The 23646-nt window shown below is 39.5% G+C and overlaps 1 protein-coding gene across 10 annotated transcripts in view; it reads right to left on the bottom strand.

The window, feature by feature from the left end:
* Positions 1-23646, bottom strand: part of FNDC3B (fibronectin type III domain containing 3B) — a 338529-nt gene that overhangs the window by 86741 nt on the left and 228142 nt on the right. For all 10 annotated transcript variants that reach the window (XM_084990280.1, XM_021069801.2, XM_084990279.1 and 7 more), the window contains 3 exons: positions 18645-18703; positions 10397-10548; positions 5256-5315 (listed from right to left, as the gene is read on the bottom strand). In XM_084990280.1, the coding sequence (XP_084846406.1) occupies positions 5256-5315; positions 10397-10548; positions 18645-18703 (271 nt within the window). The remainder of the gene's footprint in view (positions 1-5255; positions 5316-10396; positions 10549-18644; positions 18704-23646) is intronic.

Genomic DNA, 23646 nt, shown 5'->3' with positions numbered 1-23646 from the left:
GCTTCATCACATCATTTTTCTGGGAAATGTTATTACATGATATCATCTCTGGGCAACTTCTTTGCCAAATTGTTTATGCCAATTACTGGAAAATGACTTTGAATTTTGTCATGAATTTGCTATCTAGTCCATCATGCAAGTTCCTGATTATCCTATCATTGATAAAAATATAAATTCTTGACTCCCACAGTAAAATGATTATCTCAATGTCAGCATTAATTACAATACTACCAATTAAAAGAAGAGTATGCTTTTCTTAGTATATGTACAAATGAATATGTGAAATGCTTGTGATTGTAAAGTTAAATACTTATGCCTAAGTATTATAAAATGGAAAGCTACGTGTGTGTATGTATGTAATGGATTTTTCTCATTCTCTCTTCCTCAACACACATCCCCCCGACTCCAGGAGCTTTTGCATTGGTGACTTTACACAGTACAGAACACAATGCCCTATATGGAAGCACTAAATAAATACACTTTGACAATTATAAATTGATTCCTTTTAAATATTTAACCAGCATTAAACCAAAAAAAGCAATTTGTGTAAGAACCAGTTACACTAATATAAAAAGACTTTAAAAAAATCTTTAAAATCTGAAATGTCTCTGGAAACAATTTTCAATGTGGAATGTGGCCTAAAGAGCATGGCAAGTGCCAATCTAAACAGCCACAGATGCATGACCTATAGCACCATCTCAAGGATGCCACTGGTCTCTTAATAAATTATTCCCAGTAACAGTGAGGTGACGGCAAGCAGAAATCAAGAGCTATTCTTGCCTAGGAACTGAATCCAAGCACAAGACAGTTCAATGACAGAACGCCATGACTAAGAGACTGCTACTTTAAAAAATGGTTGTGCATCTGGTTGGTGAACTCAGACAATACTAACATGAGAGGAAAAAGTCAAAAATGAGAAAAAGCATTCTATAAAGCTATTATTGAGCAATCAATGTAAAGGGGATGGAATCAGAGTAGTGAAATCTAAAGCAACAAAGGAGCCCTAGGTGAGATGTCAATCCCTGATACGAGAAAGAAACCCTTCACTCTATTGAAGAGTGACTGAAAAGGGACTTCTGCAGGCCTTTGTCAAAATCTGCACTGTTAAGAACTGGAAGGAGGAGTTCCCTGGTGGCTGAGTGGGTTAAGGATCCATTGTTGTCAATGCTGTGGCTCAGGGCACTGTGTGGTGACAGTTGGATCCCCAGCCTGGAAACTTTTGCATGTTGTGGATGCAGCCCCCAAAAGACAGAATAATAATAGTAATAATAATAATAATATTCATCATTGGCTCTCTAGACTTCCTCCAAGGCAACACTTCCTAATTCAATAATGCAGAAATAAATAAAAATGGCAATGAATATAATTGCTCATTTTGTAGCTATATGGTAATGGAATTCTTCTGTAGCTTCTGTTATGGAAATTCAATGAGGAAATATTTCTATATAGCCTTTTGAGGCCTTAAAAGTGACTTTTTTTTTTGGTCTTTTTGTCTTTTTTTTTTAGAGCCATACCTGTGGCATATGGAAGTTCCCAGTCTAAGGGTCTAATCGGAGATGTTGCTGCCAGCCTACGTCAGAGCCACAGCAACAGCAGATCAGAGCCTTGTCTGTGACCTATACCACAGTTCACGGCAACGCTGGATCCTTAGCCCATTGAGTAAGGCCAGGGATCAAACCCGCAACCTCATGGTTCCTAGTCAGATTCATTTCTGCTGAGCCACGACAGGAATTCCAAAAGTGACTATTAAATTTAAAATTATATTTGAGGCTACTATGTTGATAAAAGCTCACTTTCCTGGAACTGAGCCTCTGAGAATGTTAACTCAATTGCATCATAAGATTTTTTTTTTTTTTTTTTTTTTTTGGTCTTTTTGTCTTTTCTGGGGCCACACCCATGGCATGTGGAGGTTCCCAGGCTAGGGTCTAACTGGAGCTGTAGCTGCTGGCCTATGCCAGAGCCACAGCAACACCAGATCTGAGCTGCGTCTGTGACCTATACCACAGCTCACAGCAATGCCGGATCCTTACCCCACTGAGCAAGGTCAGGGATCGAACCCTCAACCTCATGGTTCCTAGTCAGATTCATTACCCACTGAGCCACGGCAGGAACTCCAACAATATGGTATATCTTTATCCCAATAAAATAGTGAGTGATACGGTAAAACCATATATAGCTTCAAAGAACCTGCATCACAAAGTCCTTTTTATTTTTAGAGTATGGAAAAACTGCAACAACTTTGGAAAAATAAAACAAAAACAACATTTATACATTATAACAAAATTGTCCATATACCTCATTTGGGTTTATAACAGATTTGCTCATATATCTCATTTGCTTTCATACTATCTTTCCAAGGCTAGTATCATTATTACCCTCGTTTTATGAATTAGAAAACAAAACCATTTAAGTTTACACAGCTTGCCTAATCACACACTCTCAGTATGTGACTGAGCCATAAACTTCAAATTCCAGGATCTGTCTACTATGTCATCAAGCTCCCTCACCAAAGCAATTCAAGCCAGAGGAAACTAAATCTAAGTAGGAGTTGAAAGTGTTAAGAGTCTTCTCTAACTTGAAAAATGAAAAGCTGTATAAGGAAAGGGAATGAATGATCTATATGGACTATGGACTAGGCAGAGCAAAGAGACTACAATTTGGAATGTAGACATTTTTCTTAGGAAAGAATTTTTACTAGAGGAGGTTGTGAACAAAGAGAGGGAGAATTTTCCATCTCTCTGGCCAACAGAGAGCTAGACCAAATAATAGTTGGTGATGCCTTAGGCTGTACAAGTGTAGTGTCGCATATGTGTTAAATACATCACAAATGTGGGATCCCAGAAGCGTCAGGAGGAAGTCCACATATAAGCCCTTTAGATGGTAACCACCTCATGCTCCCATTTCTTTTGGGGAATCCATTAATTATTCCTTTTATCTGCCCAGAAGTTTAAGGTAAGACATGTATCAAACATGAAAAAGAATTTATGAGCAGGAGTTCCCACTGTGATGCAGCAGGTTAAGGATCTGCTATTGTCTCTGTGGCAGCAGGGGTTCGATCCCTGGCCAGCACAGTGAGTTAAGGATCCAGCATTGCTGCAGCTGCAGCTGCAGCTCAGATTCGATCCCTGGGCCAGGAATTTCCATATGCTATGGGTGAGACCAAAAAAAAAAAGAATTCATGAGCAAGTATTCTAAATTTATTCTTTGTAACAGAGGGTAAAAGGAAACGAAGGAAAACAGCAGACAAGATAGTAAATAAAGGTCAGACTATGACATTTAAATTTCTTTAAAAAGATACTGTCAGGTCATGAAGGAGCAGAAAATAAAGTAAACCTTTAGTAAAGCAATGACAATGAATGTTAAAAGATAGCTAAAAAAGGAAACATATGCTAATTATACCTAATGAAGAACTTTTACAGGACTCCCTATATGGTGTTACATTTCCTGCTTTGTTGTTAAACTGACCTTTTGAAACAGTGATTAAACTATTCTTATTATCACCTCAGCTTCACAAATTATACAAATCTGTTTGTACAGACGGTGTGAAAAGTTCAGTATGTTTGGACCGAAGTTAACTGACTCGAAATACAAAAGTTTTAAATAGGAAAAGATGGTGGGAATAGAGTTCACCTATACAATACATGGCTAAGCAGATGTAGACTTTATGGCTGAATACAAAAACCTTGCCCTTTTATTTACTGCCATAGTTTTAAACACCTGTGCAGCTACCAAGATATTATAACCTGAACACAACCCTACCCTCCCTACCTTTGTTACCAAGAAAATTGTGGAATGATTCTAAGTGACTGACAAAAATGGAAACAGTCAATTCATGGCACAACCAGTCTAGAATTCAAGCTCTCTGCTAATTAACATATGCTCTTTCTAGTAGGCTACCAGCCTTTACTTAGTCACAAAGAAACAGGTGAAGTGAAGTAACCTTTGGAAAGTAAATAAAGGATGTGTGGTTGATGCTTGCAATTTTATTACATAATCTTGGTATACACATATACAACTGAAGAAAGGAGAGAAAATTTGTTGTGCATCTGATTAGATAAAACTATAATTTCTGATCAAATTAAAAAATTACATAAAATTTTAAAGTCAAATAAAAATTTTTTAAATATTATGGACCACATTCAGATTATCTAAAAATTCAGATAATACTTTCCCTCTAGCAGGTCTGTAATTGGCTGGGTTTCTTTCTAAGGTTAGCTAGTTCTGCCTTCCAGAGTAGCCACAGTAGAGAATCCACAAAAACTGCGGTAGAGATTTCAGGGTACATGTCAGACTACACGAGTTGTTTTGGCAAACCGGATTAGTTTCTTGTTAGAGATAATTTTGATATTTGCATTATTTGTCTTACTTCAAAACTATTGTCTTTTAAGGTCCAAAAGTATTCTTTTTTTTTTTTTTTTTTTAATGGCCATACCCACAGCATATGGAAGTTCCTAGGCCAGGGATTGAATCTGAGCTGCAGTTGCACCAATGCCAGATTCTTAGCCTACTGCACCTGGCCAGGGATTGAACGGGCACTTCCACAGTGCCCCGAGCTGCTGCAGTCAGATTCTTAACCTATTGCTCCATGGTAGAAACTCACCAAAATATTCTTGAAACATGGGAGAAACTGTATTTAGTTATTTGGGCAGAACACACAGTTTGAATGTATGGGCTGTAATAAAATGACTGATAAACCCATGGTAAAAAATTCTTCTGTTTTATAGAAAGAAAATATTATATATTAAACCACACATTCCAATAGATCTTCGAAGACTATATAAAATAAAAATTACTTTTTAAAAGCAAATTTTACATTCTGTTCAGGATATCATCTACTTTTCTATTCTCAGAAGCACTTCTGTGGACTCCCAGTCTCTGTGCTCTCAAGTGCAGGACACTAAGGAAGGGCCAGTGAGCAAAGGTACTGCAACTTTCAATTAGGCAAGTGCAACTAACCAAATACTTCTAAAAAGGGGGAAATGGGAGTTCCCGCCGTGGCTCAGTGGTTAATAAATCCTGACTAGGAACCATGAGATTTCGGATTTGATCCCTGGCCTCGTTCTGTGGGTTAAGGATCCCACATTGATGTGGCTGTGGTGTAGGCCGGCAGCTACAGCTCAGATTAGACCCCGAGCCTGGGAACCTCTATATGCCGTGGGTGCAGCCCTAGAAAAGACCAAAAAACGGGGGTGGGTGGGCACGTGATTTATTTTAGCAATTCTCCAACACTGTTCAACTCCTACATCCTAACTCACCTCACATGATAATCCGTTGCTGGTCTAAGATCTTTCAGGTTACATTCCAATTCTTCTCCACTGCAAAGAAAAATCATTTATCAATGATACAAAATTCAAAAATAAAACAGGTTTTGGATTGGGGTCTTGTAGTCATGTACTGACAATAATTCACAAACTATTATGCTTGCTTCTACCATAAACCAGAAATAAACCTTTCTATTCGGTATTATCATTTTTTTGGACTAGCAAATTAGATTCCTTCAAATGAAGTCATTCTGGATCTGGAAAAATGACAAAGTTAACTTACTAATAAAATTCCAAAAGATCTTATCACTTCTTCAAAGTAACTACATAAAAATAAATAATAAGCAAGCAAACTGAATAGATCTCCAGATAAATGTACGTGTAAATAACAGGACCATCTGTCTATTGAAGGTGGTTCCAAGACTCTCCAGGGCAGAAACCATAACCACTTAACCTTTTCAACTCTCTTAAAGAAATATGTTTCCCTCACGTATCAATACTAATAAATAGCTCTTTTATAGATAGATTCCAATAAGTAGCTCTCTTATATAAAGTAAAACCATTTATTTGATCAGATGTTGCAATAGAACATCGACTTACTCATGAGGAAACATCCAACATAAAATAAGGTATGTTCCCATTTAAAAAAATTTTGAAAGTGAGGTAGGGCTGTATGGGCATAACTGTATTCTTCAAAAACGTCGTGTTGGAGTTCCCATCATGGTGCAGTGGAAACGAATCAGACTAGGAACCATGAGGTTGTGGGTTCGATCCCTGGCCTCACTCAGGAGGTTAAAGATCTAGCATTGCTGTGAGCTGTGGTGTAAGTCACAGGCAGGGCTCAGATTCCTGCATTGCTGTGTCTGTGGCATAGGCTGGCGGCTGCAGCAGAATTGACCACTAGCCTGGGAATCGCCATATGCCACGGGTGTGCCCCCCCAAAAAAAGAGTCAGTGTCTGCTCTGCCACAAAAAAAATGAAATACTGCCATGTGCAACAACATGAATGGACCCGGAGGGTATTATGCTTAGATAAGTCAAAAACAAGCACTGTACATTATCACTTATATGTGGAATCTAAACAATAAAACAAATATATATAACAAAACAGAAACAAGTTCAGAGATATAAAGAACAAACTAGTACGTAGTTAGGAGAGGGGAGAGCTAAGTGGGTAGGGGGTTAAAGAGTAAAAACTACCATGAATAAAATAAATAAGGATATACTGCACAGCACAGGGAATATAGCTAATACTTTATAACTTTATTTTTTTATGGCCACACCCACAGCATATGGAAGTTCCTGAGCCAGGGATGAATTCGAGTTGACAGCTGTGGCAACATCAGATCCTTTAACCCTCTGCATCTGGGCCAGAGATTGAACCTGTTGCCTCTGCAGTGACCTGAGCTGTTGCAGTGTGATTCTTAACCCACCAACCACAGCGGGAACTCCGTATAATAACTTATAAATGGAGTATAATCTATAAAAATTTTGAATCACTATGTAATATACCTGAAACTAACATAACATTTCCAATAAGTAAATAAGTTTTTTTTTTTTTAAATCAACGGATAATTCCTAAACATGATTTAATCACAGTGAGGCCACCAAACTCTGTTGCTTCCCACAATAGGATGTGCATAGAACCACCTTGATGTATCCTTCCAAAAATGCTAAGTTAGAATCAGACCATGCTCTAGAGCTAACTATCAATTCATGAGAAATATGAGGGAGGGTAGACTAAGTTGAGAGTGGAAAAAGTGATCCACTTTTTGCAACTGGTCAAGAGTTCTTTTTTTTTTTTTTTTTGTCTTTTTTTTGCTATTTCTTGGGCCGCTCCCGCGGCATATGGAGGTTCCCAGGCTAGGGGTTGAATCGGAGCTGTAGCCACCGGCTTACGCCAGAGCCACAGCAATGCGGGATCCGAGCCGCGTCTGCAACCTACACTAACCCACTGAGCAAGGGCAGGGACCGAACCCGCAACCTCATGGTTCCTAGTCGGATTCGTTAACCACTGCGCCACGACGGGAACTCCGCAACTGGTCAAGAGTTCTTAAAAGAAGGGGAGATACAGCTGAAATCAACATTGTATATCAGCTATATGTCAGTAAAATTTTCTCAATTAATGTTTAAAAAATAAAGTGGCTTTACCGTTTTACAAAATAAAAAGGATGCAAGGGAAAGAATTCTAGATTAAAACAGATTTGTAAGACATAACAATCCCATGTAAGAGAGTATTAACCTCGTTTGATTTCCTCAGAGAATAAATCAATTATTAAAACATAATTTTGAGACAACTGAAGAAATCTGAATATGGCCTAGGTATTAAATGATGCCAGACATTATTGTTAGTTTTTCTATATATTAATGACATTGCAGTTATGTGAAAAATATCTATGTTGATCCATATTGAACTATGTAGGAATAAACTGATGTGTTAATTTGTGAGCTGCTACCAGATGTTTCAATAATAATAACGCTAATAATGATAATAAAAAAGATAAAAGGGATATAATGCAAATGTGGCAAAAATCTTCATAATTGTTAAATCTGAGTGACATTTGTCTGGGGGTTCATTGTAGTATTTTCTATACTTTTCTGTATGTTTGAAATTTGATCCTAATTTTAAAAAAAAATTAATTTACTGCCATGCTAGTGATAGTTAACATTTCTGTTTTTGAAAAAGTATGTATACGTGTACATTTTCTTCATTAAAGCAGAAGGTTAAAAAAAAAAAGTCAGTGCCATAAAAGACACTGAAATACTGTGAAAGTATTCCAAATTAAAGAAGGCCACAGAGACGTGACAACTAACTGTGGTACCTGACACTAGAAAGGATCTTGTCCTAGAGGGATGAAAAATGCTACAGCAGACTTTATTTAATCAAGTGACAAAACTGGAATGTGGACAACAGATTAGATAAAAGTGGTATTGATGTAAAGTCATGAAGTTGATAAATGCATTGTAGTTATTTAAGAAAAACCTTAGGAAACACACTGCAGTATTTATCAGAAAAGAACCATGATATATAAAACTAATAGGAAAAAACAGAGATTTAGAGGAAAGAAAAGGGGAGAGAGAAAATCAAATAGCAATGCAAATAAGGTAAAAAGTTAATAATAGGTGAATCTGGGTAAAAGAAATGCACATATTTCTTTTTCTCTTTATGCAGTATTTTAAAAGCTTGAAATTATTCAAATAAAAACTTTGAAATTATTCAAATAAAAACTTTTTTAAAGGTCAATGCCTACACCTTGCCTGCAGCTCTGCTGTCTGTCTGACTTGCACGTTATCTTTAAAGTTTTTTGAATTTGTTGAGTAAATTCAACATTAGGAAAATTTCCACATTTCAAAATTTCAGCAATTCCTTAAAAAAGTCCAAAGAATCACCAAATCTAGGCCATTCTTTATGTAACAACCTGTATGAGGTGAGCGGCTGCTGGTCATTTCAGATGAAGACAGGAGAGTTCCTGCTCCCCTCATTCCCAACCTTCCTACTTTCTTTTTCTTTTATTTAAAAAAATTTTTTAAATTGTTATTTCCCCAATAGATATTTTTATCTACTGTAACCTTACTTTTTTAGAACTCCAGCTCCTGCCACTAATGACCATCATGCACTGAGAGAATCTATCTGTTTCTTGTGGGCTGGGGGAAATGGTGCTCTCTATTTTGTGAAGGTCACTACCAATTCTGTCTTTTCCAAAGAGAACTCAATGGTTGTGAGTCAGAGTAAAGGGTGAGGACCACGCTAAGCACAGTGGAGAAGCACCACGTTCTCACAGGGGGGACGACCTGCCTGCTGTGTCTGCAGCGTGGTGGCTGGATGGTAAGAGAGCAAGAGTGAATGGCGGGGAGCCCGGGGAGACTCCTGCAGGAGCCCAGCAAGAGACCACAGAAGCCCCATGGGCACCAACAAGAGAAGAGAGTGACTAAAGGTCTTCCCTCTCTCCCTCTTTCCCCCTTTTCCTTTGTCCATAAGAAGACAAGTCCCTGGAGTGAGTTAAGATGTTAAGTGGCTGGGGAGATGCAAGGTCTACAGGACTGATGCAGCACTGATGAAATGGTGAGAAAACCAGCCTCTCTGGCAGAGGAAGAGGTGGGATTTATGTGACCATGATACACTGGGCTTGGGCAGTAGTTCCCAGGGCCAGTCATAGAGGTCAAACAAGTAGTGAAAACATGACCACATTTCTGAGCGCCTGCTCTGCAAATCTAAGCAATTACAAGAGAGAAAAGACTTGATCCTAACAGTTTTTTTTTTTTTAATCACATTTAGAACATAGCTATAAATCACTTGAACGGCTAATATCTTGGATTCCATAAAGTGGAAGGGAATAATCCCTTATTTTGTGTGCAAAACTTTTGACCATTTAAGAAAGCCTCAGAATGAAAATGCTTTACTACAGACTGGCAAGCTGCTGTGAAGGATAAGACGTAGGGTGAAATGGAAAAACCACATTGTAGAATTCTGAAAAACAAGACTAGTAAAAGGTCTGGGCCTAAAAAGAGGTGATCATATGAGTGTATGATAAATGTGAAAACTAAAAGGCATACTCATTTTTTACCCTGACAACATTAATAGAAAAATTTTCTTTAGTACTATACTGGCAAGCTAATATAACCAAGTGACATATTTAACCAACACCAAATAGTGCTTTATAAAAGTTATTTCTGATTAGCAATTGCTCTGGACAAAATTAACTCTGAACATTATAAGCATCACTAATTTTTTTTTTTTTTTTTTTTTTTTTTTTTTGCCATTTTCTTGGGCCGCTCCCACGGCATACGGAGGTTCCCAGGCTAGGGGTCAAATCGGAGCCGTAGCCGCTGGCCTACGCAGAGCCACAGTAACGTGGGATCTGAGCTGTGTCTGCAACCTACACCACAGCTCACAGCAACGCCGGATCCTTAACCCACCGAGAAAGGCCAGGGATCAAACCTGCAACCTCATGGTTCCTAGTCGGATTCATTAACCACTGAGCCACTAAGGGAACTCCTCATCACTAATTCTTAAAAAGAACTATTTTAAAGGAAAATTCGCAAAGCCATTAAATTTTCCCTTTGTTTTTAAGTGACCTTAAGAACTCCAATTTCACAGTTGAGCAGCTGAGAAAAACACACGGAAATATACGCTACCTGTAAATTATCTTGTATTTTCCATCTCGTCCTTTGTCTGACAAGGCAACCTCGTAACTGTAGGGGAAGGAAAGACCACTGTGGGGTCCACATGAAAGTCCAACAGGGGGAGCCCAGGACAATACAACTGTTCTTGCCTGAATATTAGAAACCTGAGGAAGAAAAACAGGAGACAAAAATATTCACATCCATTTCCCATGGATCAGACACTACGTTTCTCCCTAGAACATTCTGTGATTATTAGCAGAGGCATAAAAATGGCTCACAGAGTTCCTGTTACTTTTTTAATTTTTTTAATTTTTTTTTTTTTTTTTTAAGGTCCGCACCAGCAGCACATTGAGGTTCCCAGGCTAGGGATCTAATCGGAGCTACAGGTGCTGGCCACAGCCATAGCGGCAGTCACACTAGATCCATGCCGCATCTGCAACCTACACCACAGCTAGCAGCAACGCTGGATCCTTAACCCACTGAGCGAGGCCAGGGATTGAACACACAACGTCGTGATTCCTTGTCGGATTCGTTCCTACTACACCACAATGGCAACTTTCTAAAAATTTTTTTATTGTAGTTGACTTACAATGTTCTGCAAATTTCTGCCACACAGCAAAGTAACCCAGTTATACATATATATATGCAGAGTTAACTCAATAAAAACAATTTTAAGTACAACAACAAAAACATCCTGTATGGTACTCTCCTGTCACAGACTTGATGTCCAAACTTTAGCTACTGAAACATCTGTCCTTATTATGCAAATTTATGTCCAAATCTGGTACAATTCACACTTGGTCCTTCAGACAGTAAAATAATGTCATGTTTGGGGATTTTCCTAAAGGTGACAAAGTTGAACGTGAAACTTCAGTAATCTCCATGATGGTCATCACACCATGTGGAAGGAATCCATATACCCACAGGTACTTTCTGGCAGCCTCCAAGCTTTGTTTGATGTTGATCCATCCTGCCAAGATCTTTCAAACTATGCTCCTCAAAGTCCTGCAGGTTACTGGGAAAACCTGGGGGATGGGGAATGGGGACTGGGGGATGGGGGTGGGGTGGGGGTGGAACCACAGCCCAGGCTGAAAGGTGGCAGAAACATGTGTGGAGATGTTTTATCGCTCTAGGCTTTGCTTTTATTTTTGGCTTACATTTGAACAAAGGAATCAGACTCTAAACATCCCACTTTCCTCCTTTAGTTAGGGCTTCTGTGAAGCACATTCTTACACTACCTCCCAGGCATCCTCAGCAGGACTGAGCCCCAGCTGCCCAAAGCTATACCTGCTCATTCGCAGACCCTGCACTGGCTTCTCCGCAATTTCACATCTCCACTCTAGTGGTACTTTCTGGGGGCACCTTCCTACATACACTATTTGCCTTCCAATCTGTTTCAGCGTCTGTTTCTAGAGAAACCTAATCTAATGTATGGTCAAATTCTTTAAAATAATCTATCAACAGCACTTTAACGTTCTAATTTTCTAACATTTACATTTGTTGCTCTCTGGATATTGGTCTGGATAACATTAAAAGTAAAATAAGAGTGAAATATATACTGTATCTTAATGTCCCTGCAAGACTTTATAGCTACAGATTATTGGGCTGTGGATAGAGATTCTAAGCTACTAAATCTCTCTTTTTTTTCCCCCTCTACTTTTGTCACTATCTGATCTAAATAAAGAGAAATAAAAGATAAAATAATTTAAAAGCATGACCAATAGATATGGAAAATGAGTACTTAGTCTCCCTTTTCAGTCTGTCCTTCATTCCACTTTGAGAAGAGACCCCTCCATCTCATTTCTGTTCTATATAGATACAGAATCATTACATATTTAAGCAATTATGTAGTAAACTCCTTCTCATCCTTCAAGACCCCAGGCAGGCCTCATTATCCCTGAAACATACCATCCTCTTTACGTCCACAGCACCTTGTTGCAACCGCCACCCACTGCTATGTTTATAGCATTTACCTAGCTTCCCTGCTGGACTGCAGGACTCCCTAAGAAGACCCAAATAATATTCAACTGTGAATAGCAGTTGTTACTAACAACCAAAGGGAATAAGACAGTCTGAGTTTCTGATTTAGGTGCATGGTGGAGAGTAGACTAGCATTACACATGTCTTTAGAAAACCCTGAGGAGACACTGTTACTGAAGGAATCTCTGCCCTTCTTGCTACTGCTCCAGACTGGCAGCTCCTCTTCCACCCACTCCTCTCTGACACACAGCTGTGATCCCCCTTCAGGATGCCATCCCCAAACCCTGAGATGTGGTTTTAGACTTTCTTGCTTTCCTGACTTTACAAACTTTTTAAAGACCCATTTCAAATGCTGCTTTATTTATTCATTGAATCATCGAATCTTACCTTGCAAGGGGTTGTGGACACAAAGATGAATAAGATATGATCTCTGCCTGATAGAGAGAGAGGTTTGGGAGGGGCCTCATGGCGGACACTGAGCACAGAGGGAACCATAGCAGCTTGAGATCAATTCAGGAGAAGCTTCTGTACAGGGCTGTTGCGCTCGCCCCCCGCCCAGAGTCAGCCACTACTTTCCTTGCATTCAGTCACACATGTTGTGGGCACCTATATTTGGCATGCATCTTATTATATTCTGCTTTACCGGTTTACGTGGGTGTTGTTCCCTGACTAGATTTTAAGGCAGCATTTCTACTACACACACCGCTGTATTTGCTGAATTCCTTCACATACAACTAATGAGAAATCTTGAGATACTGGACATTATATTTGATTTTTTATTTAAAAAGGTATTTTGCTTTGAAGAGTGCAGTTTATAATTTAAACAGATGCTGATTAGGTACTGAGAAACATTCAAGTGAGGTGATAAATGGCCCATTTCCAAGAGCACAGTGCAAGTGCGTAGTAACAGTGCTTCTATGAATGGTGGTGTGAAGTAACACCACATCTCAAAATTGCTCAAAGGCTAACACTATAGATAACTGAACAGGTAGCCATAAATTCACATCCCTTTAAACTCCTACTATTTTCATCAGCTATTAAGAATTTACTCCTAAGAGTTTTCATCATAAGGAGAAAATTTTTTTTCCTTTTTTCTTTATATTGTATCTGTATGAGATGATGGATATTAGCTGAATCTACTGTGATGATAATTTCACGATATATGTAAATCAAACAAAAACATTTTCTTTCTTTCCTTAAGGACTTGGTTAAAAAGTATCACTTAACGGAGCAGTGATGCACAACATTTGACACACCAACTAAAATAACGCTCCCCCTTTCCCTAGGCTTGAGCAAGCCTTAAGAAGGCCAACTGTCAACTGAACAGATTCCTTGCAAGCGCATTCTTCCCACTGGCCAGCCCATCAGAAGTGCACTTGGAGAACTCAGCTTGTTTGCAAAAACGGCAGCTTCTGGGAATTCTTTCCTGGATCTGAGCAGCCTGCCACCTCAATTACTACTAGGGCTGGGAGGCCTGTCCTCCCCTTTTCTCCCCCTCCCTCCCTTGCACCGACTCCTGGGCCTCAGGTTTCCTCTCTTTAGGCATTGGAATCCTGAGAGAAAGAGTGCTTTGTCTCTATTAGAATTTGGAACTCACTTCCACTCCAAGGCCAATGCCAGGGAATTACACAGTGCCTTTCAAGAGAATGCCACGTAAAGGAGAATCCTCAGCAGTCGATGCCTTTACTCCAAGTGTCCCGGGAGGCGATAGCCTCCATGAGAGACTCAGAACTCTAGGAACAAGGCTGGGTTCAAGCCAGTTTCAGAGTCATGGCACTCTTAATCGAGCTTCACCCTCACTCAGTCTCTCTCTCTTTCTGGTGAAACATCTTACCATATGTGACCACAGAACGGAACTGCTGTGCTGCTAATCTGATCATCACAATGATTATCATGGCTGTGGTTCAAAAAAAGAAGTTTAGAAGCCATAAAACTGACTTTCTGATGTTTAATTATTCCACCATAAATGGAAATCAATCTCCTTTGCAATGGTGATAAAAGTGGTGATTTCTAGTTACAAAATTATTGGACAAGACTCAACGTGGTATTTATTTCAGTACTAGTGATATAGAGGGGTCTGCTGTTAAGGTTACTTGTTTAAGTCCGCACAGAAATTATTTAAACTGCTTTGAAGTATCTTGACGGATTCATAAAACCACCATCTACTTCTAAATGATTACACACTGATTAGAAATCAGTCTTATCTATGTATTTATTAAATATAGATTTGAACTTGGAACGGCTGCTAGTTAAAAGCATATATGCGTGTCTATACACATATGGCAATGATAAGACTGTATTATCTTTGCAGCTGGTTTGATATGCAATCTTTAGAGCTCTCTTTCTTCTTGTTCCTTTCTCTCCTGTTCATCTCAGTGTTTTAATACTATTCTGTGAAATTGTACTGATATTCATTTTCTGAATCAAAAACATCATTTACTCTCATAGTTACTAAACTATTACTCCTATGTTTGAAAATATTTCTATGCAAGTTCACAGCTCCTAAATTTGGTCTGGTCTTTGGATCTAACTATGTGGGAGGCCTGCTGATCCAATTTAGGGAGTATGTTAAGAAAATATTACCACAGCAATATTGGCTTCACTTCTAAAGTACCATTATGAAAAATAACAACATACAGGAAAATTTAAAAGGAAGAGGTCAAAGGGATCAGTATTCAAAGAAAAAGATACTCAAATCTAGGAATTTTCAGAATCATCTGTTTCTATAATTCCTAAGTTCTAAGAACCTCAAATCTGTTTCCAGACCTACTGTTTATCTTTCAAGGAATTGCTTCTTGCAGGGTCACTTGTTCTTTTGAGGTCAGTTTACTCACTTCTGGAACTGACAAATCAATTGTTTCTACAAGCTAAACATTAGTGGATAGAAACAACGCAGAACCACAATTCAGTTTATAGTGATTTACATCCTGAAAATAAACAGGCCAGCAGTATGTGGGAGACCACGTCTAGCACCACCAGCAGAGCCGATTAAACCATGTTAGGCTGGAACTGGTGACACTAGTAGAGGTTGATTCCTACACCACTTAGAATAACCTCAAGCTTACCTCTCTGGTATGGCAGTGGCTATCACTGCCCCCAAGTTATGAAGTTGTTACCATCCCAGGACAAATATCTGTATCCTATTTTATTTAATGACTAAGTATTTCAATCTTTAGAGTATCTGAGTTTCTGAAGAGTAAATGACTTGCTTAATTCAGGGTGCCCAAAGTTCTAGAAAGATGATTGGAATCCGCAAGTCTTCAATATTGTTTCTACACTGAAAACTAATCACCTGCAAAACCCTGAAGAAAAATATATGTGTTTTATTTGGAGGTGTTACCAGATGCAGTTGAAAGGGGGAAAAAAATTAAGAACAACAATCCTTTATAGAACTGTGTGCTGAAATTTCTGCATCTGTTTCTTTCCCGGGAAGGTGAACAGCCCTCCTTCCCATTTCAGAATGCAGCATGGAGTTTCACTTTTGCCTAATGATATGCCATAGAGTACAGAATAATTCTCCATTCCAAGGACTCTATAAATAGTATATAATTTACTTTTTAGATAGCCCCATGAGGTAGTTATTATCCAACCTTCCAAAGATAAGGAAAACAGGCTCAGGGTCACAGAGACAGTTAATGGCCACGCTGGGTCCCAACTCACAGGACCCTCCCCTCCACGCGGCTGCCTGGCACTCTGGCTCCAGTCGTCCCCACATTCCACCATGCTGGCTGGGCCTCATCTGATGCTGGCCAGACTTCAGGCCTTTGGCTCACCTGGCAGAGTCTCACCACAGTCACTGCAGGCTGCCACACGTTTATTTTCCAAATACTTGTTAAGGGTTCACAATGTGCCAAGGACAGTGATAGGTACTGGGGGCACAGAATTAAATAAAACACAATCATGAATGAGAACTTCAGGCGGAGAAGGGGGAGGAGAGGAAGGAAGAGGAAGGAAGGGAGAACAATGGTGTAAACAACTCGGGTTGGGAAGGAGGGGTGCACTGTCACCCAGAAGAGAAGGTTTACTCGCGCACCAGGGGCTGGTGTGGTGGGCAGAAATGACCCCCTAAAGATGTCCACATCTTAATTCCTGGAACCTCCAAGGTTGGAGGCTCTGCATGAGTGATTATGGATCTTGTGAGGCAGAGACTATCCTGGGTTATCTGGGTGGAGCTGATGTAATAACAAGGTCTTTGTGAGTGAAAGAGGGCAGCAGGAAAGTCAGAGAAGGGGATATGAGGATGGAAGGGGTCATGGGCCGAGAAATGCAGAGCCCCTAGAAGCTAGAAAAGGCAGGCAAGGAAACAGATTCACTTCCAGAGCCTCTAGAAAGGAATACAGCCTAGCTGACACCCGGATTTCAGCCAAGTAAGACCCACTTTATTACACCTAATATCATGACCATTTACACAAAAGCCTGTCTGCTCTGCTCTAAAACTTGTAAAGAGTGAGGTGCTTAATAAATGCTGAATCAAGGAAAGGACTAAAGCAGATAAACACTGCTTTTTATCTTGCTAGAGCCTCATAATTCTCAGAAACCAACCATCACTTCTGCAGGGAAGAAATGACCAGGAATAAGTCTCTGTCCTGTGTATAAGTCAAGTCTCTATACACAGGACAGAGACAAGACTATGAAGCCGTTTGACTACATATGGGATAGTCAACTAACCTGGGGCTCTGCCTGCTCACGCTGCTTATGACCCTTCTGTGTTCCTCATGGATCTTTCCTCTTTCTGTAGTAGCATAAATGTAAGCCTGTTTTATAATTCTGCCCTCTAACCTCTCCCTGTCCTCCACCTCCATCCCCAAGGCTCTCATCCTACAACTTGAATTACCACTCCCAAGCTTGAATTACCACTCCCAAGCGTGTTCTCCCAAAGGCTACCTCCCTGCTCTCCCTCCCCAGCACTGATTGCCACTTTCAACTGCCCACTTGACTGTCTTCCTAGATGCAAACGAATTCCACATGCTTAAGAATGGCACTGAATATGCAAAAATGACATAGACATGAACCCGTTCTAGAGAAACTCACAGATTACTGGCAAAAACACAAAACAAGTAAACAGAGCACAATGATTAATGACATGCAGAGCACAGGGAAGCTGGGGTACCAATGGTACCAAACACCATGTGGAGTGTCCCACTTGATGGGCAGGGACAAAAATCAGGGGAGCCAGCTCAGAGGAAGCAACTTATGAAAGGAGGCATGTATGCTTGATATCTAATAGGCTGTGATGCCTTATTGATTTTCAACTAGAATGGCTCTAGAATCCATTCTCTCCTTGCCACACCTGATGCCACCCACCTAATTCTGCTTCCCACAGCCTTTTGCCGGCACTACAGTAAGATTCCTAACACTTGTCTCCCTGGGTCCAGTCTCTTCTCACTCTAGTGCACCTGCCATCTGTCTGATCCTCCTGAAAGTACAGCCCTGATTATAGACCTTCTTTGCTTATAAACTCTCAAATGGCAACCTGCTCCTTACTGGCTGAAGTGCAGACTCCCCAACCCAATGCTAATAGCCCACTCCTCTACAAGTGGTCCATTGTGCCTCCATCCAGCACACCTCATGTTTTTAGGTCTAGTCAAACTCTTAACTATGTACCCTGAGGCATGTTTGGCCTCTTCTGTTAAAAAGCCTCAGTATTTGAAACACATGAAGAATCAAGGTTTTCCAATTCAGCTAGAAAACACTCCAAAGAACTTTGGCTATGGAAACTCAGATGAAAGGCTGAATCAACATTTTGAATTTTTCACTTTAATTTCAAAGCATCTGGCAAAATCACACTTAAAACCTCACAATATCACTACTCCCGCCAATTTTCTTCCTTGCCATTATACTTTGGACTTATTTTACTCAGCTTATATTTAAGTATCTTTCTGAAATTTACCTGGAAAAATACTTTGAATGACTGAGGTTTTCAAAAATTATTATTACTATATTTACACAGGTAAAGGGGAATTACCAAAAGAACACTGTTCTGCGGACCTTTGGGGGAAAAGGGGTGTAACCTTGGAAGTTGGGATGAATACCTAATTGCATTTGGAATATCCAAATAAAGAAGACATTTGAGTGGATGATGACTGAACAGAAGACTGCTGTTTTATATTTTCAAGCTCCACTAATAACAGCACTATTTCATAGTTGGTGAATAATCTGCAATGGGAAGGGGCCCTTTTGCTTACCTACTACGTGGTTAAAAAAAAAAAAAAAAAAAAAAAAAGCATGTTTGAAATACTTTAAAAAGCACCATTTATGCTGAGAAATCCAGAAGACATACCTGTGGTTTCTCTATTCCCGAAAGAATGTCTTGTACCCTCTTTACTTCCAACTCATACTCTGCATGGCAAAAAGAAGAAAAGAAGAAAATCAGTTAATACCATTAGAAGACAATAAGGTTGTCAAGTTTCTTTCCCAAGGCCTTAACTAGGGTTATCATTAAGCAGTTGCCTGTTAACCAGGAACTTTGGGTGCCACAAACATGATAAGGAAAATCAGGACTAGGGGTGTCTTTAGGGTAAAAATTTAACTGTGGTTGTGCTAACCTGCCACTATTTTACGTATTCACAATGTTGATCAGATTAACTCTGAATTCCACCTAATAATTCAACAGGCAACAGGGAAAGAATCCCCTGAGGAGAAGGGGGAGATCAGGGCAGCTAGAAGATGAGGGCAACACAGAGATGATGTTGAAGAGACAGGGGCTGGTTCAGGCAGGGCTGTGAGTTCAGATTTTTTTAATTCAGTTTTTCTCCTAAGTTCAATGGGCAGCACTGGAGTGTTTTATGTGGAGGGCCTGACATAATCTTACTTTGAGTTTGCAAAGATCTGTTTGGCATCTGCATGAATATTGGACACGTGAAAGCTAAGAGTGGCAGTAAAAAGACCAGTAAGTACATTGCTACACTGGCCCAGGTACAGGATGGAGCTGGACTGGGCTGGGTGGTGCTAAGAACAGGTCTGGTTTTGAAGCTATAGGTGCTAAAGGGTTGGCTATGATAGGCAAGGGTGAGGGAATGAGAAGAATCAAGGATAATTCCTAGTTTTTGGCTTGGTCAACTGAAAGGATGATGGTGTCTTTTAATAAGAGCAGATGGCCAAGTTTGGGGGCAGGGAAAGAACTGTTCTGGAAATGAAAGCGGAAAAGTGCTTAGAGGGAGCATAGGGGTGAAATGATGTATACAGGAGAGGATAAAAGATAGAATTTAAATATAAGAATTTGTTTTGCCAAAACAAACTTTTGACTTTCACAATCTGCTTGATGGGATCCGATTTTGAGTCTAAAGAGTTGTTTAACTGCCCAACCTAGTTTATGAGCGATCTACCTAGAGAGATAAGATTATCATCATATGTCCTTGCCCTTAAGGTATTTCAGGTCTGGTGGGGGTGGGGGAATGCAAGCAAAAAGGGGATTACAAAGTGACAAGTGCTATGGTAAAGGCCACTCAAGAGACATCATTCTAGATGTCTCCTAAGAACCAACATCCAGCTGAGCCCTGTGGGCAAAGAGGCATTTGGAAGTGAAGGGGTAAGTGGAATTAGGGTCAGAACAGGTTAGTTAGCCCTGCTTTTCAAAGGCTGTTCATTCTCAATATTCGTAACTAATCTTAAAGTCACCTTTTCAAAGAAGCCCACCTCAACTCTGACCCCCCCCCATTCCCAGCCTCCCTCCAATCACTCTCAGATGCTACTTATCTCCTTCCTAACAGTTATCAAAGTCTGATATTAATTCTCCTGTTTAACTGTTCCTTTGCTTATACTTTACTATAAAGCTTTATTACTAAAATATAAGCTTCAGGAAGGCAGAGACATTATAGGTCCAGAGAAGACCAATTTTTTTTTTTTTTTCTGTCAATCACCAGAGAGTAAATATTTTCAACTTTGTGGGCCACAGAGGACTCTGTCACACATTCTTTTTTGGTTTTACAGCCACTTAAAATGTGACCCCCACCTTAGTGTTAGGGGGACACAAGACCAGGCCACAGGGCAGGCAGCAAATCCTGGCCCTGTTGGAGGGTGTGTCTACCACTCAGACCAGAGCACCTCACCCAGATCCTGCAGGATCAGGGCTTGATAGATACTTGGTGACTCAATAAATGAACCAAGCCTGGATGAAAAATAACAACAAATCCTAGTTGGCACCACCAGAAACTTTAAAAGAATCAGCTCTTCATCTCTTTCCACTGCATTCTGGTTGGTAGAACATGTTTACCTTTATTTTGGTGAGAAAAAGAAATGGGCTAGTGGCAATATATTTTTTAAAAATTACAACTAAAAGAACATTCACATTCAAGGGTAAAATCTCCAAGCTCACTTATAATCATGTATTCATGTTAAGATATAGATATTGCATTACATCCCTAAGTCAAAACATATCATCACATTCTGGAAGCTCATACTAAGCCAACCGTAAATACTGTGTATCTCGTAAGTTAATTGTCAGTAAAAACACACAAACACAGTTGCAATAAATGAACTGGTTCAGTTGTTAAAGACAAAAATTTCTAAATCATCCTTCCAGAGCTTGAAGGATGCTATGGTTTCGAATACTCACATCGATATACTCAAACACTAGATATATGCAAATAGCAACCTGAAGGAGATCTTTATTTTCTTCTACCATGATTGACATTTAAAGCGTCTCAGAAGGACAAGAAGCCAGACTCGATCTTTGAGGTAATAAAGGTTAGTCTAGAACAGAGATGATTGCACTTTCAACAAAGAAAGAAGGGAAGAATTAAAAGTTCTCTGCAAAGAAAGAATCCTCAGCACTATTACTAGATATGATATGAAAGAAAAGAAAGTTTAAACACTTTTTTGAAGACTCCCTCCCCTCAGCCAGCTTTCAAACACACAAAGATGACAGAATTGGTTATACTTTTGACAGAAAAGGGGAAAGGATGATGAATTAGAAGGAGGAGGGCAGGAAAAAAAAGTCTGCTTAAACCAAAAAAAAAAAAAAAAAAAAAAAAAAAGGTTTCAGGTTAAAAGCCAGACATACAATGAAAGGCTCTGACTGAGATAAAAACAACTTCCAAATAGAGGTCAGAACTTCCCTTGTCTGTCTGATTATAATAGCAAAAGCTGATATTTTCTGAGCTCATAGATATGTGTTGTTCAGGCACCATCACCTTGCTGACTTTATAGTCTTCCTGGCAAGACAGACTTTGCTCCAGTTTACACCCATAAGCAGGACTGCAGTCTATTCTACACACCATAGCTTTCACTTCCAGTTCTGAGCATAAAACCTGCAGGCATCTTGTCTTTTTTAAAATTTTATTAAGTTGATTTACAAAGTTGTGTTCATTTTTGCTGTACAGTAAAGTGACTCAGTTTTACATATACATATATATATTCTTTTTCATATTCTTTTCCATTATGGTTTATCACAGCATACTGAGTATAGTTCCCTGTGCTATATAAGAGGACCTTGTTGTTAATTCATCCTATATATGATATTTTGCCTCTGCTAATCACAAACTCCTAATCCTTCCCTGCCCCGCCTCTTCCTGCATAGCAAACGTCTGTTCTCCAAATCTGTCTGTGTTTCCTAGATATTGTTTATCTGTGTCATATTTTAGATTCCATATATAAATGAGATCATATGGTATTTGTCTTTCTTTGCCTGACTTACTTCACTTAGTACAATAATCTCTAGTTCTATCCATGTTGCTGCAAATGGCATTTCATTCTTTTTAATGGCTGAGTAATATTCCTATATATATATATCTCACATCTTGTTTATCCATTCATGTGTCAATGGACATTTAGGGTTGTTTCCATGTCCTGGCTATTGTGAATAGTGCTAGTATGAACACTGGCGTGCATATATCTTTTTGAAATATGGTTCTGCCTAGGTATATGACTAGGAGTGGGACTGCTAGATCATAAGGCAACTCTATTTTTAGTTTTTTGAAGAATCTCCATACAGTCTTCCACAGTGGCTGCAGCAATTTATATCCCCCTGCAGGTGTCTTTGCTGAGTGAGAAATGAAGTTGAGGCACAAAGGAGGAAATAGGCTCAGAAAGCAGATGTGGTTTCCCTAGGACCACAAGTCCATACATGTCCAGTATTTCTCGAAAGCAAGCAGAACTACTGGCTGCAACATGATGGATGAAGAGAGACCTGGGGGTCATGAGGGAGAGGGTGTGGAGAGAGAAGAGCCGAGGCTTGAGACTGGTGGGAATTTGTACTGAGGTAGATGGGAGAAAAAGGAGGCAGCACTGGGGACCCCTTCAGTCCATGAGAGTTGTGGGTGTATTTTTTTTTTTTTTTAAATTCCAAAAAGGCTGTCAAGTGAATAGAGCAAAGGCCTTTGGATCTGGGGACAGGCAAGTGAGAAAAGGAAGAATAAGAAAAAACAGGCCATGAATAGAGCCGAATAAACAAAGGACTCTGAGAAGATGAAAAATAAAAAGGGCAAGGCATGAGGAGGAAAGGTGGTGACAGGACAGTCACGACCCTATTATATCAACAGAATGTGGTATCAAAGCCGGACTGGATCCCTCTTTCTTTCAAGGTTCTGAATTGTGAATATGGAAAAAAAAGAGGGAAATACCATTCACATTACCTTTATTTAATGCTTTTTTTCAAACTAAGAAAAAAAAGTAAATAAATGCTAGGCGCACGATTTGCACAAATAAGAGTGAAAACAGAATTTGTTTAACTGAGCTCAAGTGACAGTTACTTAGCACATATAAAATAAACTCTTGTATGAACACTAACAGTCTGGTGTGAAAATGCCAAACTTCACAATTTTACTATCTAAATAACTGAGTAAATTCAGACCGTGGCCTACCTCTCCCAAACCAAGATTTGACCGTGCCTCAGAGTAGTCTATGAATTATTATGCTTTCTACAAAATGGCCTCGGAGACTAGCCTTACAGAGAACATTTCAGAGTTGGATCAAGCTTTTGCCTGCTGACATGCTTTCTTGTTCTCAGTCTTTGTCTCAAACACATACCATATTGTGAGAAAGGAGAAAAAAATTAGAATAACGAATCTCCTCACAAAAGTAAACCAAGAAAAACAGTTCTGGTGATTTGCCGTTAGGATATCTTTTATATCAAGTTTAAAAAGAAAACTATATTTTGTTTAGTTTTGTCCTCTCGTGCCCTCTAAGAACCTGATGTGTGCCAAATGAACAAGAGGTTGTCCAGAAGAGGCAGAAATGCAAGGCTGAGGGCAAGGTGCCCTGTCTTCATTATCAGGGCTGCCTCCTTCCCTCTGGTTTCTCAGCAAGCAAACTTAGCCAGAAGGCACATCTTCTAAGCCAACTTT

The sequence above is a fragment of the Sus scrofa genome, chromosome 13 (assembly GCF_054392235.1).
Source record: "Sus scrofa isolate SSC_HxYL_T2T_F1_AM1 chromosome 13, Sscrofa_HxYL_maternal_Yorkshire_Landrace_v2.0, whole genome shotgun sequence".
Classification (NCBI taxonomy): domain Eukaryota; kingdom Metazoa; phylum Chordata; class Mammalia; order Artiodactyla; family Suidae; genus Sus; species Sus scrofa.
Note: the sequence above shows the minus strand (reverse complement) of the source record. Positions and strands in the feature narration are given on the sequence as shown.